Source organism: Telopea speciosissima, chromosome 9 (assembly GCF_018873765.1).
Source record: "Telopea speciosissima isolate NSW1024214 ecotype Mountain lineage chromosome 9, Tspe_v1, whole genome shotgun sequence".
In the NCBI taxonomy this organism is placed as follows: domain Eukaryota; kingdom Viridiplantae; phylum Streptophyta; class Magnoliopsida; order Proteales; family Proteaceae; genus Telopea; species Telopea speciosissima.
The window spans coordinates 9,755,162-9,769,436 of NC_057924.1; the positions used below are offsets into that span (position 1 = coordinate 9,755,162).

The 14,275-nt window shown below is 36.8% G+C and overlaps 1 protein-coding gene across 2 annotated transcripts; it reads right to left on the minus strand.

The window, feature by feature from the left end:
* Positions 1 to 690: 690 nt before the first annotated feature.
* Positions 691 to 8,816, minus strand: LOC122639513 (transcription factor MYB102-like). Of its 2 annotated transcripts, XM_043832379.1 has the most exons (5): positions 8,669 to 8,816; positions 8,443 to 8,572; positions 7,499 to 8,355; positions 3,797 to 3,799; positions 691 to 701 (listed from the first exon to the last, which is right to left on the minus strand). In XM_043832379.1, the coding sequence occupies exons 1-3, from the start codon at positions 8,799 to 8,801 to the stop codon at positions 7,509 to 7,511; spliced, it is 1,110 nt and encodes a 369-aa protein (XP_043688314.1). In that variant the 5' UTR covers positions 8,802 to 8,816; the 3' UTR covers positions 691 to 701; positions 3,797 to 3,799; positions 7,499 to 7,508. The 2 variants fall into 2 exon arrangements, with proteins under 2 accessions (XP_043688314.1, XP_043688315.1); XM_043832380.1 differs by lacking the exons at positions 691 to 701; positions 3,797 to 3,799 and adding an exon at positions 1,922 to 1,932.
* Between the last annotated feature and the right edge of the window lie 5,459 nt (positions 8,817 to 14,275).

Sequence of the window (14,275 nt, forward strand, 5' to 3'; positions counted from 1 at the left end):
AGTGGAGTATAATACTTTACTATTTATCAAATGATAGTATATGGGTTAATCCATGTGATAGAGGATCCTACATACATCTCATTGAAATAATTTCTGCTTGAAAAGAGAGTAATTAAAATTACATAGTCTAATCCATGTACTGCAAAGTGGGAAATAGTGATATGTTATACTTCACTAGGTAAAGTGATGCCTAGAAAGTCCCAATATAATGATTATGTAACAAACATAATTACATTAATGGCGTATAAATATTAAGCATTCGAAGATGCATGAGAAAATACTCTTACACTTTCAAGCACTTTAAATATTCTCCGTTGGTATGCCCCACCATGGTGGATCCTATCATTCAAGATGTCCGTCATTTGGTCACTTATTTTGAGGATTGTAGCATCCTCCACATTTGTAGGGAGATTAACAATATCTCTGACTCCCTAGCCTGGAAGGCCTTGTCTTGTACATGCGAGACAATTTGGCCAAATTTCTCTCCTTAGTTTTAACATTTATGTGATCTAGGTTCCTCGGCTATAACATGTTCTTCACCTCAATAGATCTCTTTCTTACCAAAATATATATATATATATATATCTCTGCAGTGCACCCCCGGCATCTGCTAATGTGGGCATCAAAACTCGACACATGAAAGATGCTTCTTTCAACGGTGCAAGCTTGATAGACCCAGTTTTTTCTCTTTTCTTCTTGAGCTTGGTACGGTTGATTGTCACATTTTTTCACATGTCGAACTCTCTGACACCCACAATACACCGCCCTGGCAATGCGAACACCAGAGAGGATTTTTTACCAATCAAGCCTATGGGTAAGACCAATGAGACCATCTTTTTGTACGGCCTATCACTTTTTCTTGTTTGGCTTAAAATTTCTCTTTAATCTTAGCTGTAATCTTTATCTGTAACTGTAGGGCAAGGTGAGAGAACTATTACTCCTCATTCTTGCGTCTCTGTCTATCTTGTGTCCTTGTTGTTACTACCCATCCATCTCGCCTGCCGGCAGGAACTATTGAATCAAAGGGCCTTATCATGTTAGCATTCTTAGATTGGTTACATAAAAGCGTGAAAAGGCAGAGAGAAAGAAGCTTGGTTCTTTGGTGAGTAGCTTTTTCTTCTTCTTCTTCGTTTGATGGGACTTCAAATTGGACACACATATCTGTACTATCCTGAGGACTGTTTGATTAAAAAAAACTCCCAAAGACTTAAAGACTTGACCCAACAATCAATCAGTGTTTTGGCTGTAAAAGAGATGTCAACGAGGAAAACACAATCGATACCCACCCTGACCCTGCAGACCACATGTTTGTTTATTGGTCAATACCAAAAAACTACTGTTGCGCTAGGTACTATTGTTATTCTTCGTCTCCGTGGAGGAAAGCAAACTTCTTATTACTTTACAACAAGATCACCCCTTGGCGTAAATGTGAAAACATATGCAGAGACAAAAATGAACTTTGAAGCTGTACGAATTCCACTGGGGGCGGTGATCGGATTGCCACAGGCAAAAGTAGTTCAGTGTCGCAAACGACTGAAAGGGCCTAGAGAGAGAGAGAGCGAGAGAACAGAAAGAGAGACGGCAAAGGTAGAAAAAGGCTCAGTAACGGGGAAGAGGAGTGGGTCGGTCCGTTCTTGTGGGGTTTAGTGAAAAACGCGTCGTACCCTTTGAGATTTTGTCTGACGCGCACGTCAAAGATCTTCATAGACTAGAGAGGGAACCTCGTGATCCATGGGGTAGGCCTTTGGTTGGATTTTCGTCGAATATATGACGTATATAGTGAAGTTGAAGTGGGGGTCCTACCTGTTTGACGTATAGGTGACGTATTTCTAATGACTACTGAGCTCTCCAACCTGGAGAAGATTTCTTACGCTACTTACTTTCTTTGTCTCACGCCCCCGATTTTGACATCTGGTGGGTAGCTCTTAGCCTCTTGCCTATTTTCCTTCGGAATAGGCTTCAGATTTTAGGTCACACGATGCGTAAAGCAGTGCCCCAGCCTCCATAATTTTTCAAGATTTTAGTGGTTGGCATTTAATGAAATCACCAAAACCAGGAAGGCATTGGAAACATTTCTTCTGGTTTTGGTTTTGCTTGTGAAAGTTTTTAGGGAAAATTACATGATTAGCTATTTTTGGATTTTTAATTACAAAGCTGTCCATCTTATGTTTGAGTTAACAAAAATAAATAAAAACAAGTTAAGGTTTACAAAACTAGACAAAATAGTGTCTCTCTCTCCCACATTTATTTTTTTAGATATTTTTATCCATGTCATTGCCTTCTCGCCCAGGCATCGTCCGTTCCCTGCAATCCTATCTTTGTCCTAACCACCGCCATTCTCTACTACCCCAAGTAACAGAGGAAAAAAAAAAAAGAGATTTTTTCAAAATGGAACAATCGAGGAAGGAAGGAGAATCACAGTATTGTCTAGTTTTGTAAAACTAAACTTGTTTTTGTCTATTTTTGTTAACTCAAACATAGAGTGGATACTTTTGTAAATGAAAACCCAGAAGTAGCTAATTATGTAATTTTCCCTTTTTATATTCCACAAGATTAATATGATGGATTAACCAACACTATAATAATAGAGGGTTGATGTTCTCTACATGGGAGTGCAGGGACCACGACCACGCGCGTGCGGCAATCAATGAAAACGCATGTTGTGGCATCTTTTGGGATGGAATTTCCACCGTTCATGGGTGGCGGAGCAGTCATTTCGTCTCCCACCGTGTCTGAGCGTCGCCCCTACATCCCATGCGAAGAGCTTTTCTCTATAATAATAATAATAGAATCTAATTGGAGGCAAACTCGATCAGATGCGTATCAAATGCTTTTGTTTCTTGTCAATCTTGTTAGTTAGTTTCTCTATGTAATTTGTGAGTGATCATAGCAATTATTAGGCATTGTGTTTTTTTTATGGGAAAAAGATCTCTACTTGGTGGTGTTTCTTACGCCCTCTCACAGGGCACAGTGAGATGACGCCTCTGCCCCTGGGTAGATACCAGGCATGCTCATCCATTGGCCCAGACGCTTGTGTAGAGACCATGCAACCAAGTAGAGATCTCTTGCTCTTTCTTTATATATATAGACAAACCGAGCATTTCCCAAATAAGACTTAATTGTCCATATGACACTTTACATGTTAAGGTGGTTAACTAAAACCATGGTTTTAGTGTATGGTATCGGATCAGGTATCAATCACTTGCAAAATCGATATCTATATCGGTATGGATCGGCCGTATAGGACGAATTTACCTCTGATTTTCTTAAAAAATGGATTTTTTATTTTACTATTTTACCCTTTGTCTGTACCATGTCACTGATAAGATATCGACACTTTATTAGGATCGATGACTTGCAAAATCGTTATGTATTGCCCGATACAGATAATACGATACCGATACCGATACCTCAAACCATGATTGAAACCCATAATACCCATTAAGAGACATCTACTAATAATATACTAGCTTATGGTAGTTAGGTAATCAATACTAACAATGGTTTTTCTTCAAGTGTGATAATCCAGGTCAACCCTCCACCTTCAGAGAGTTTTGTCATCATATAGTGTGAAAGGTGAGGTCCAATAGTGCATGTTTTAATACAATAACTAAGCCACCATTAGTGCTTTAGAGCATGTTTTAATACAGTAACCAGTAGTGCTTTTAAGTCTCTAATACTCTTGGCCTACGGATTATATGGCCTTGTTAACTCAGGTGTTGCACAAGTTATGTCATTCTTGTCTCATTAGTGTGTTGCAAATCCCACTTTTTAATGGGTTTCTTTTCTGGGTAACCCTCTATATTTTGGGTACTAATTAGCTGCTTAGAAAGCTTCAATTTTAATTGAAACTTAATCATTCAAACTCATGATTGGGATCATATATAAGATCACCAAAGGATATAAAATTGGTCCTTGATTGGAGGGTCTCAATATCATAACTTAAATTCTTATATTTTAACATTAAAAAAGAAATTCCATATAAATAATATTATATGGATCAATATAATTTGTTATTAAATCATAGAAGAATGGTGATTAGTTGATCTATGATCACTTAATTTTTATTTTTTTTTGGTACATGAAAAATAATAATATGCTTAGTTATCCCATACTACATCTTGACGTACACGTTCCAACAAAGAAAGAAATTCTTAATTGGATATTTTGTTATATTTTACAAGAGAGCGTAACATCTAAGAACCCCATTCACACTAATTAATGAAGTTTGAAGATCCAAAGCCTAAACAAGGAAATTAAGTCTTGGTTTTAAATTAAGTTGACTAGTTATTTAGTAAAATACCCACTTGTTCTAGAGTGATCGAATGCCAAGAGTAAGAGTTAGATTGTGAGAATATTATAAATATAAGGACAAAAATGATAGTGATCTATTTTATACCAAATGGTTCGATTATTGGTGCCTTTATATACTTGAAGAGCTATCTCTATTTAATGTCTTAAAATTTTGGATTGGACCCTCCAACAAAATATCAAAATCTCGATCCATTTGTTATCTTTTCAAAATTGTCTCTCTACATGTGAGTTAGGTATGCTGAAACTACATGTACAGACTTACATATATTGCATAATTATAATATGTGAATTTACTACGAGTAAAATTCAACCCATACTCAATAAGTCTATTAATAATTAGAGAAATACCATGCCCTGATGAGGGCCGGGGCTTGAAGAGTTGATTGAAATACTTTCAATTTGTTAACCATATATTTTAATTGAAAGTTCACTTCAAGAACAGCTTTTGAGCCATGTGGCATGCTTAGTTTATAATGGAATATTGTCAATGAGGAATAATTTATTCATATTAAGATATTTGATAGTTGGTGAACTGTATTAAAATTTACTGTACTTTGTAAGTTTTAACATCTCCCTTCAATATTCATTCATTCATCAGTTAATTGTTACAAAATTAATTGTTTCAAATGTTCACAATAATCTTAAGGTCTCTCTCTTTCTTCAACTAAGTTTCCTAAAATGAAAGAACAAAATACTAAAGTCATAAAAGACTATTTCTTATTCATGGCAATGGAGATTGCTAGGGATAGCTAGAATTTGGACAAATTCGGGTAGAGGTTGATTAGTGAGTTCATGTTTGTCTGTAGTCTTTGCACATATTTGGTCCAAACATGACTTTTGGATAGAGAAATATTTTTTCCCAGAGCGATAAAGAATAATGGTCGAAAGCGCCTAATACTTTGTTAAGTGATAATAGTTTCCTGATAGCCATATGATAGTTTATGGGAAAATTAAGGTTGTTAGGTTGCATGGTGCCTACTTCTGGACACAGGAAGGGAGAAATGACCGCCCCACCCCCGTTAAATGAAACTTCCGTTTGCTCTTTCATTAGCCCATGCACTCGTGCAAGGGCCACACAACCTGACAACGATCTCTCCCCCCCCCCCTTCCCCACACAAGTACTTTATTTTGAAGACAATTAGACCCAAGCTATCCTACCTACTTATATAACAAGTTGTAGTCCAAAATCTTTAACGAAAATACATAATATGTCCAACAATTCAATAAAAAATAGAACTTCTAGAAATATAATGGAGGAGAAATATAAACTCTAAGGAAAATCACCAATACATGAGAGCAAAGATGATTGAATCCAATGTTGGATTGACCATGACAATTCATATGATTATTCATATCCAATGGTGAGAATTACCACATCAGTTACCACGTGGCATAACTAAATTGAATTTTGTTTGCGAAATTATCCACCAAAATCTTTTGAGTTGAGTTCCTCTGCACGTATAAGTCCAGTATTAACACATGTCCCACCTACTATCATTTAAATGATGAAAAAAAAAAATTTATAGAAACAAAGGAAACAGGCACATTGGCATCAAACAAAATCTAAGTGAACTAACCGTACAAAAATAAAACCACGGCAAAAGAACCTCGTGGTCCGTAATGGATAAGGCTAAAATATTGTTACTATTGTTTAGTCCGGTCCCCTAGGGTGGATTTTAGATCGGGGTCCAGCCGGTTCATTGGGCCGGTGGGCCCCCATTTATCAAATATAAATGGGGGTTCACTTATAATTGATGGTGGGGCTGTGGGGGTGGTCACACCTCTCAACCTCTCATGGCGTAGAGTCTCTACTAATACGTGGCACCTTGACAGCACACGTTCAAAATAATTACTATAGCAGTTGAACCATAGGATCCAAGGCTGAGAAATATCTGAGTTCTTATCCGTGCACACGTGTTAATTTCGTGTCGTAAGCAACATAGGGGTAGGGAGGCATTTATGTTTAGAGTTGGATTGGTGTAAAAGAGACAAAAAACCAGCACAAGAGCCACGGCTAGATTGTCAAAAAGGTCTTCTGTGGTCCCTACCTACCCCATCCGGCCACTGCTGCTTCGTCGCCACGTGGTCTTCTTCTTAGTCAACGTAAGAAAAAACAGATAAATTATTACTTTATTAGCACGTGAAAGGTTAGTCACCTTACAGGTGGCGTAACACGTGTCGGTTTCTTTTAAGTAATCCACCAGTCGCCGGAGAGATTGACTGCTTTACGCCGGCCAGAATCCCGGCTGTCGGGAATCCATGAAAAGATCTTGTCTTTCCAAAAAAATTGACATATTCAGTGCATGAGGCTTTGTCACTATTTGTCTGGGAGGATCATAATGTACGCAGCTTTATCCTTATGTTGTTTCCATAGACTCGAACCCATGACATCAAGGTAGAACCTCGATCTTTTTTCTCCACTAACATCAATTTCAGATATTTATTAATTAAAGATGTTTAAAACACTCACGGAACGTTAGTAAAGATTTCTACGTTTGTCTCCTTTTGGGGAAATCTTACTTCAGTACTTCTGAGTGTGCTATAGAAGCTTCAAAGTTGATTAAGGTTAACAGGAATTGGGAACCAGGTGATGTTGTCTTTAAGGTTGTGGAACTGAGAGATTAATAATAATTAATAATATATAATTGGAATGGTGAGTAAGATTTTTTCCTTAATTAAATCTTAATATGCTTTCCTTATATGTTGGGATCTTCTATTAATTATATAATTTAACCAACAAGGAAAGGTAAAGAAGAGAATATGATAGCAACATCATAATATCCTTGTGCTTGTAACTTCTAAGTATTCATTTTTTTTAAAGTATTTGATAATGTTGGGTACTTAGAAGGGAAAGTTAATATTAATTGATTAATCATATGTGCTTATCCGATTGACGTCTAATTAAATTTATAATTGTATAAGATATTCAGAAAAGACAAAAAAATGATCAATCATGGAAGTTTCCATGAAAACAAAGGTAGATCTTGTTTCTTGATACAGTAAAAAGATTTTTGAAGAATTACAACAAAATTCAGTATGAACTTTACAGTATCAACAACAAACACAAAAACCTAAACAACCAAAAAATAAAAGGGGTAACAAAAATAGACATTAAAACTCTGATAGATGATCCTCGTCTTGGCTCTGATACCATGTTGTTATTGTTTTACCTAAAAGCTTGAACTGACATCTGATCACATGAATTCATTGACGTCGAAGATATCAGGGATTTCGAACTTCAACATGTTACTACAATAACTATCCCTTTCATCTTCAGTGCTGCTGTTGATGTATGTAGATGATGAATTCAAAGGAGTTGGATTTGGTGATGAAGGTGTAGATAGGACGGAAGAGAAGATCAAATCCTGGTTGTTGCAATTGCTATCGGATTGTAGATTCGAGTTTTCAGATAAAGGGTCCCCAAAGGATTGATCAGAACTGTAGTAGCCATAATTGGAAATGGGAATCAAATTATCTGTCAAATTAGAAGGGACAACAACATTATCTTGCCAAGTACTGGTTTGGGAATCATGGCAGCTAAAGCTGGTTGGATTTGATGGAAACTGGTCTACATTGGTCTGCAAGAGTTGGGTTTCATTCAGAAACTGAGGAGGGCAAGGAGCTGTGGAGGTTGTGCAAGAAGGGTTTTCTTGAATTGGGGTTTGGAGTGGATTAGAAGTGAAAGAAGGGAACTGGGTTTGAACTTGGGAGTTGCAGAGTTGATTGTTTTCATGGAGATTTTGTAGAAGATGAAGATCAAGGTTGTTGTTGTCAGTTTGGGATGAAAAGAGAGTGGTAGCAAACCTTAGAAGCTCAGGATGGATAAAAGGTTGAATTCCAAGCATTCTAGACACATTCAATTGAGATTGGTTGTAGAGAGGTGAACTAAGAAGGGAAGAGAGATCAAGAAGATCAAGTCTTGGGCTATGAGTTACTGGATCAATTCCCATTCTAAGAAGCCTCTTTCTAATGTGAGTGTTCCAGTAATTCTTGATTTCATTATCTGTCCTACCCGGTAACCGAGCAGCAATTGCAGACCACCTAAATTAAGAGAAGAAAAATTTGTTGAGGAACACAAGAAAAGAGAAAGAGAGAGAAAGAGAGAGAGTGAGGGGAAGGAAATCTTACTTGTTACCCAAAATACTGTGAAGTTGAATTATGGTTTCTTCTTCTTCAAAGGAGAACCTTCCTCTCTTGATATCAGGTCTCAGGTAGTTAGTCCAACGAAGTCGACAACTCTTTCCACACCTCTGAAGCCCTATTTATACAAATTCAAAACCAGTTAAGGAAGAAGAGAAGTAGAAAACTTTGAAGAGTTAAGAAGGGAAGGGAAGGGAAGGGAAGGTATGAATACCTGCATTCTTGGGAAGAGTTCTCCAACTTCCATGGCCATGTTTCTGAATATAATCAATTAGCTTCTGATCTTCTTCTGGTGTCCATGGACCTTTCTTCAATCCATTTTTATCACAACAAGGTGCTCTCCCCATCTCTTGAGAGAGAGAGAAAGATGGTTACAACTTGAGAGATTTTGGAAGAAAGAATAGAAAGTGAATGTTCTTTTGGAACAGAACTGTTGAAGGTTTGTGTGGGAAAGTACTGGTATAAATAGTTGGGAAGGGAAAGAAGGGAGAAGTCAAAATGGATTCGGTGCGGGCCTTTGTGTTAGTGTTATCACAAAAGCGATACGTGTCTCTTGTTCCTTAGATCTGATTTCTTCTGTTTTTTTGTTAATTTTTTTTTTCATTTCAACCCTGAAGAAGGGGGAAGAAAAGGTTAAATCTTTAGACAGATCGTTTTCCCGCCGAGGTTTCTCCTTTCTTTCTGGAGGTTATTGGCTGTCACCATTAGTATGGTGCCACGTATAATTACTTCTCGACTGACGCTTTCAAAGACCACGTAATAGTGACTTCACACTTCACAGTACCCCTTCGTTGCATGTCTCCGAGTAGTCTCGGCTTGAGTCGGCTCAGTTTCCAGCTTCTTCTAATTTTGGGTTTACGTGTCTCCTCTTTCTTCCATGAATTTTTTATTTAAAAAACAAAAAAACGACAATGTAACCTGAAAAGGAATACACGCTGTCAGTGTGTACTTCACTCACACATTCTCTCTCTTTTTTCTTTTCTTTTTTTTTTTTTTTTTTTTCCCTCTCCTTTTAAATTATATTGTTACTTTGTCTGACGTATAAGATCCCAATACATGTAGATCTCTTCCTTAATTTTATGATTAATAATTTTAGATTTCGAATGTTTGCCAAAATCACATGATTATTTATTAACTAAAAAAATGATTTGTTTTTCTTTTGCAATAATGTTTTGGGATAATGTAGATTGTAGATTAGTGATTCTTCTCTTATTCTCCTTCTCTGTTTATTAGGAAGCTTAGGCCGTGTTTGATAATACACCATACTAGTATTTTTCAAACTTTCTTGGTTCTGCAAAGAACAAAAAAAGAAATCTGTTTGATGAGCCTGATTCATTCTCTTGTTTTCAGAAGTGAACTAGACATATGGGTATTCAGAAAAGGGGAAAAAGATCTCTACTTGGTGGTGTTTCTTACGCCCTCTCGCAGGGCACCATGAGATGACGCCTCTACCCCTAGGTAGATACTCTGGTATGCTCCCCCCATTGGCCCAGAAGTTTGTGTAGAGATCATGCGACCAAGTAGAGATCTCTGGCCAAAAAAAAAAAACATAAACATAGAAGCATAAAAAAAATCTTTTCTATTTGAAAAACAAATTGAGAGCAAAAGAAAAACCCTTGAATCCAATCCCCCCCCCTCCCAACTCTCAACCTAAACCCTTAATTTTCTCAACCCAACCTCACAGCTTCTCTCAGCACATATCCCTCAAGAATCCAAAGCACCTCTCTCTCTTTCTCTCTCTCTCTCTCTCTAACAAAAAGTATCAAGAGATCCAATGGTTGAGAGACGAAAAATCTACATGACGGACTGTGAATTGAGCGCAACACGATGGCCATTCATCCCCAGGCCGCAGAGGTCCAAATCCTTCTTGATAGCCCAATGTGAAACCCCATTATTAGTTGGCTGATGCATGTCATAATCTCATTATTACACATACCTATTGTTTGATTACTCCATGCATTCCTACGTATGTAGTGACTTCCATGCAGAACTTTTGTTCTTTTAGTTTGTTCCAAACCAAACGTAATGATTTTGCTTCAAATGAAATAGTAGTCTGTAGAAGATGAGATGACTTTTACCAATCTTTATATAGATTATACCCTCAATGCTGAATCAAATTCAAAGGCAAATGGTTCGATTTCAAGGATTAATTCCAAGCTCAAGGCTCTACATTTTGTTTTGATAATAAGCTCAAGGCTCTACTCAGATTATCATATTGGCTTATATGCTTTGGGAAATTCTGCATTTGAAGAATGCCACTACAAAACAAATGTTGGTGGGCTGCAGGAGTTTACCTTAGAACCATTCAGTGGCGTATTACGCACTGCTATAGAGAAGGAAATGTACGTGTGGACGCTCTAGCAACACGGACAGCAAGATCCAACACCTCGGAGAAGTGGAATGAATCACCAAGCTTCATTGCCCATCCAGTTAGTGGGGAAGCTTCGGGCAGACCACACTATCGCTTCTGTTAATGATTTGTGAGTCTGAGGCCATTTGTATTTAGTTTCTCTGTCTGAGTAGTCTCTTGTACATTTGTATTACATTTAATACATACTTGCTGACCTTTTAGCAAAAAAACTACAAAACAAATGTTGATGATGATCGATGTGCTTGATAATGCAAAAAGGCAACTCAAAGCCTTTGTTTTTTTAGGCCTAAACATGGAAATTAAAAGTATCTCCTGCACTTCCCTGCCTGGCCCAGTCCTCCAATGCCTCTAATAAGGGGGGAGTGGATCCCACCCGGGCAAGGTTAGGGTGGTCATTGCACCCGCTTGTTAGAGGCAATGAGTAATTAGGTCGGAAAGGGCACTGGAGGGGATAAAGATCCACTAAATATATGACAGAACTTTTCTCATCATTGCATGTTATAAAAAAAGGGTTTTTTACAAATACCCCGCCTCACAGTGCCACAATATGACATGGCATGATGATGAAGACCAAGCAAAACAAAGACAAGTGTTTTGAAAAAAAATGTTTTTGCCGTTGCAACTCAAAGAAATGCTTTTGCAGGAGAGCATAGGCTGAAACATTTGTTAGTCTTTGTCTACATCCAATTGATACTATTATAACTCGTACTCAATCTTGTGGCACAAATCAGAAATCTCTCTCTCATGTTGTGCGATCGATTTTTTATGAAAGAGGTAAAAAAATCCCAATTTATCATTTAGTATAAAAAAATGTGTTGTTGTGTTAGAAGTGCTTCTGTTACAGTACTTTTGATCCTTTCAAAAGAGTGTTTTTTTTTTTAAATTCGTAAACAATTCTTACACTATGTTATAAAGCGCGTTTCACTTTCGCAGAAGTGTTCCCTGAGAATAGATATTAAAAAAAAAAATTTAGCTTAAAAACACTTCTACGGAACAAAAGTGTTACCAAACACAACCTTAGAACTTAGCTAAATGACAATTCACAATAATTTCCTTTTCTATTCAGATAGTAGGTAGGTTGTCAAACGCTAGCCCAAATCGGTGAAATCAGACTGAAACGACCTAAAACCCCAGATCAAATCGATTTGTTATTGGTTTGGTTTTGGAAGGTATCGTGGAATCAGCTGAAAATTGGACCACATCAAAATCGCACTGAACATGGAAACCCAAATTGAAATCGAACCCAAACTGATATACCAACCCGAAAACATATAAAAAAAATAAATTAAAACCATGTTTTTTTTCCTATGTATAACACATACACACACATGGTAATCCGAACCTGATATCAAACTTATAAAGAAAACCGATAAGAAATCAAATCTAAACCAGTCCAAAATCGAACCTTCTCATACTGATTTGGTTTCGGAGTCGCTCATTCCTACACCAAAACCATTTGAACCCAACCAAAAATGGACCAAACCGATCAATTGACACCCATTATAGTAAGTACTTATCGTGTTTATCAAAAAAATAAAAAAAAATCCCTTACAAATTGATAGCTAAGCATGGCTAAAATGTAGTCGAAAGTTTTTCTTCACTGTTGGTGAAGAGAATCTAACCATTGTAATGTCATTATTCTCTCTACCCATTATTGTACGATGATTGTCCATAACCTGTGGATTAAGAGATTCTCTCTTCCCATTCACCGAAAAATAAAAATTCTCTCTCTCTACTCCACCATGGATAAAAGGAAACCCATGTCCAAGGTATGGGAATTGCAACTGACCAAAAAATAAAAATTCTCTATTCTTCACTAAGTTCGTTTCCTCCTATGTTAAAAGTCAAAAGATTAGAACTCGAAATACATTTTATATTAAGGGTAAAAATTTGGAAAACGTTGAAAAGGTTTTCGTTTACATATCTGAACCATAATTCTCTGGAAAATCCATTTTAATTCTCTAAAAAAGATGTACCCAGTGCACAAGGCTCTGCCACTGTAGGATCTAGGGAAAGGTTATAATGTACGCAACCTTAACTGTGTAGGGTCATTTAAACTCCCTCTCCTACCTATGTTATTGGGCTTGTAGCGAAACAACCGTGACTGGCCCATAACCCAAAAGGGAGGAAACACCACCCACTTTCTGAAACGGTGACTGCTACAAAATATTGTCATTAAAAGAAAAGATAAACATCATTATGATAATAACATCAGCCTAATGTTTTTTTAAGAAAAGATAAACATCATTTTGATACTAACATCAGCCTAATGTTTTTTTTTTGTCTGATAATACATCAGCCTAATGTCAATCTCATACTTTTGAATAGGGGAAGGGTTCGTTGTTTGATCGCGTGGATCTCCACTAGCCTGGAGCTGATGCAAGGGCGTGCAGTGGCATCCAATAGGAGGGGTGGGTCAATCATTTTGCCTCCCCTTATGTGTCAAGGCACGAATTGCAACCAGACAACTTTCTTTTCCCTTTTGAATATCACAAATGTCTCATTTGTATGAAGGAAGAATCAGTGGGCAAAACCATCATGTGGATTTGTTGGTGAGTGCTAAATGTAACTGGTGGTTGGTTACACCAAGCTCGTTACACCGAGAAAAATCCTTAAAAAAAAGCTTAAAAGGAAGGTACTCACGATAGATTCTCCTATCAACTCCGTCAAATGAGAGAGGAGGGGGGGGGGGGGGCAAGGGTCTTTATGTCAATTCAAATGAGCATTTATGCTAATCTGACTGCATTTAATACTAAGCACGATTGTGGTTGAAAACTTTTGCCAAAGGGTAATAGTTGCCCTTGAGTTATTGCATTAACTCTCTCTCTCTCCAAAGGTTAGTAGTTGCCCTTAATAGCTTATTAGGCCAGTTTTGGATCTACTAATTAAGTTATTCGTCTCCCAACAATTCCAGAACCCAATAGACCAATTGAAATAAATCCACATCTTAGTTTTATATAATTATATATAATTCTTAAGACTTAAGATGAAGAGAGCTAAGGTCAAGTCTTTTATTTTATTAATTTTCCAATTTTGATTGGTACCTCTTGTCTCATATACTATTTTACGAATGATTCAACTGTTAATTTAATGGTCAATTTAAGAATTTTTACTTAAGAATATGCTTTAAAATAATCTTAATTTATGAGGATGGTGGTGTTCTTACTTAATAATTAAATATAAAATAAGAGATACTATGGGCTAATTTCGTGATTTAAGAAAAAAATAATGGTAAATTGCATATCACATGTGATTGAAATTAGTATCTTATTTTTAGAGATTTTTTTTTTCTAAATTTTGAAAATGATTAGGAACCAGAACTAGCCCACCCATTCATTAATGGTCATGGATCACTCCCAAATTTTGAACCAGTTAACTTATTGGTCTGATTCTGATTCTGATTCTAATCCTTTAGAACTGAAATTGCTAAAAAATCGGACCAATAGCCCA

Coding starts and splice junctions, on each gene's coding strand:
- LOC122639513 (XM_043832379.1), bottom strand. CDS start 8,801: ATGGGGAGAGCACCTTGTTGTGATAAAAATGGATTGAAGAAAGGTCCA. Junction 8,573..8,668: donor AACTCTTCCCAAGAATGCAG/GTATTCATACCT, acceptor TTGTATAAATAG/GGCTTCAGAGGTGTGGAAAG. Junction 8,356..8,442: donor CACAGTATTTTGGGTAACAA/GTAAGATTTCCT, acceptor CTCTTAATTTAG/GTGGTCTGCAATTGCTGCTC.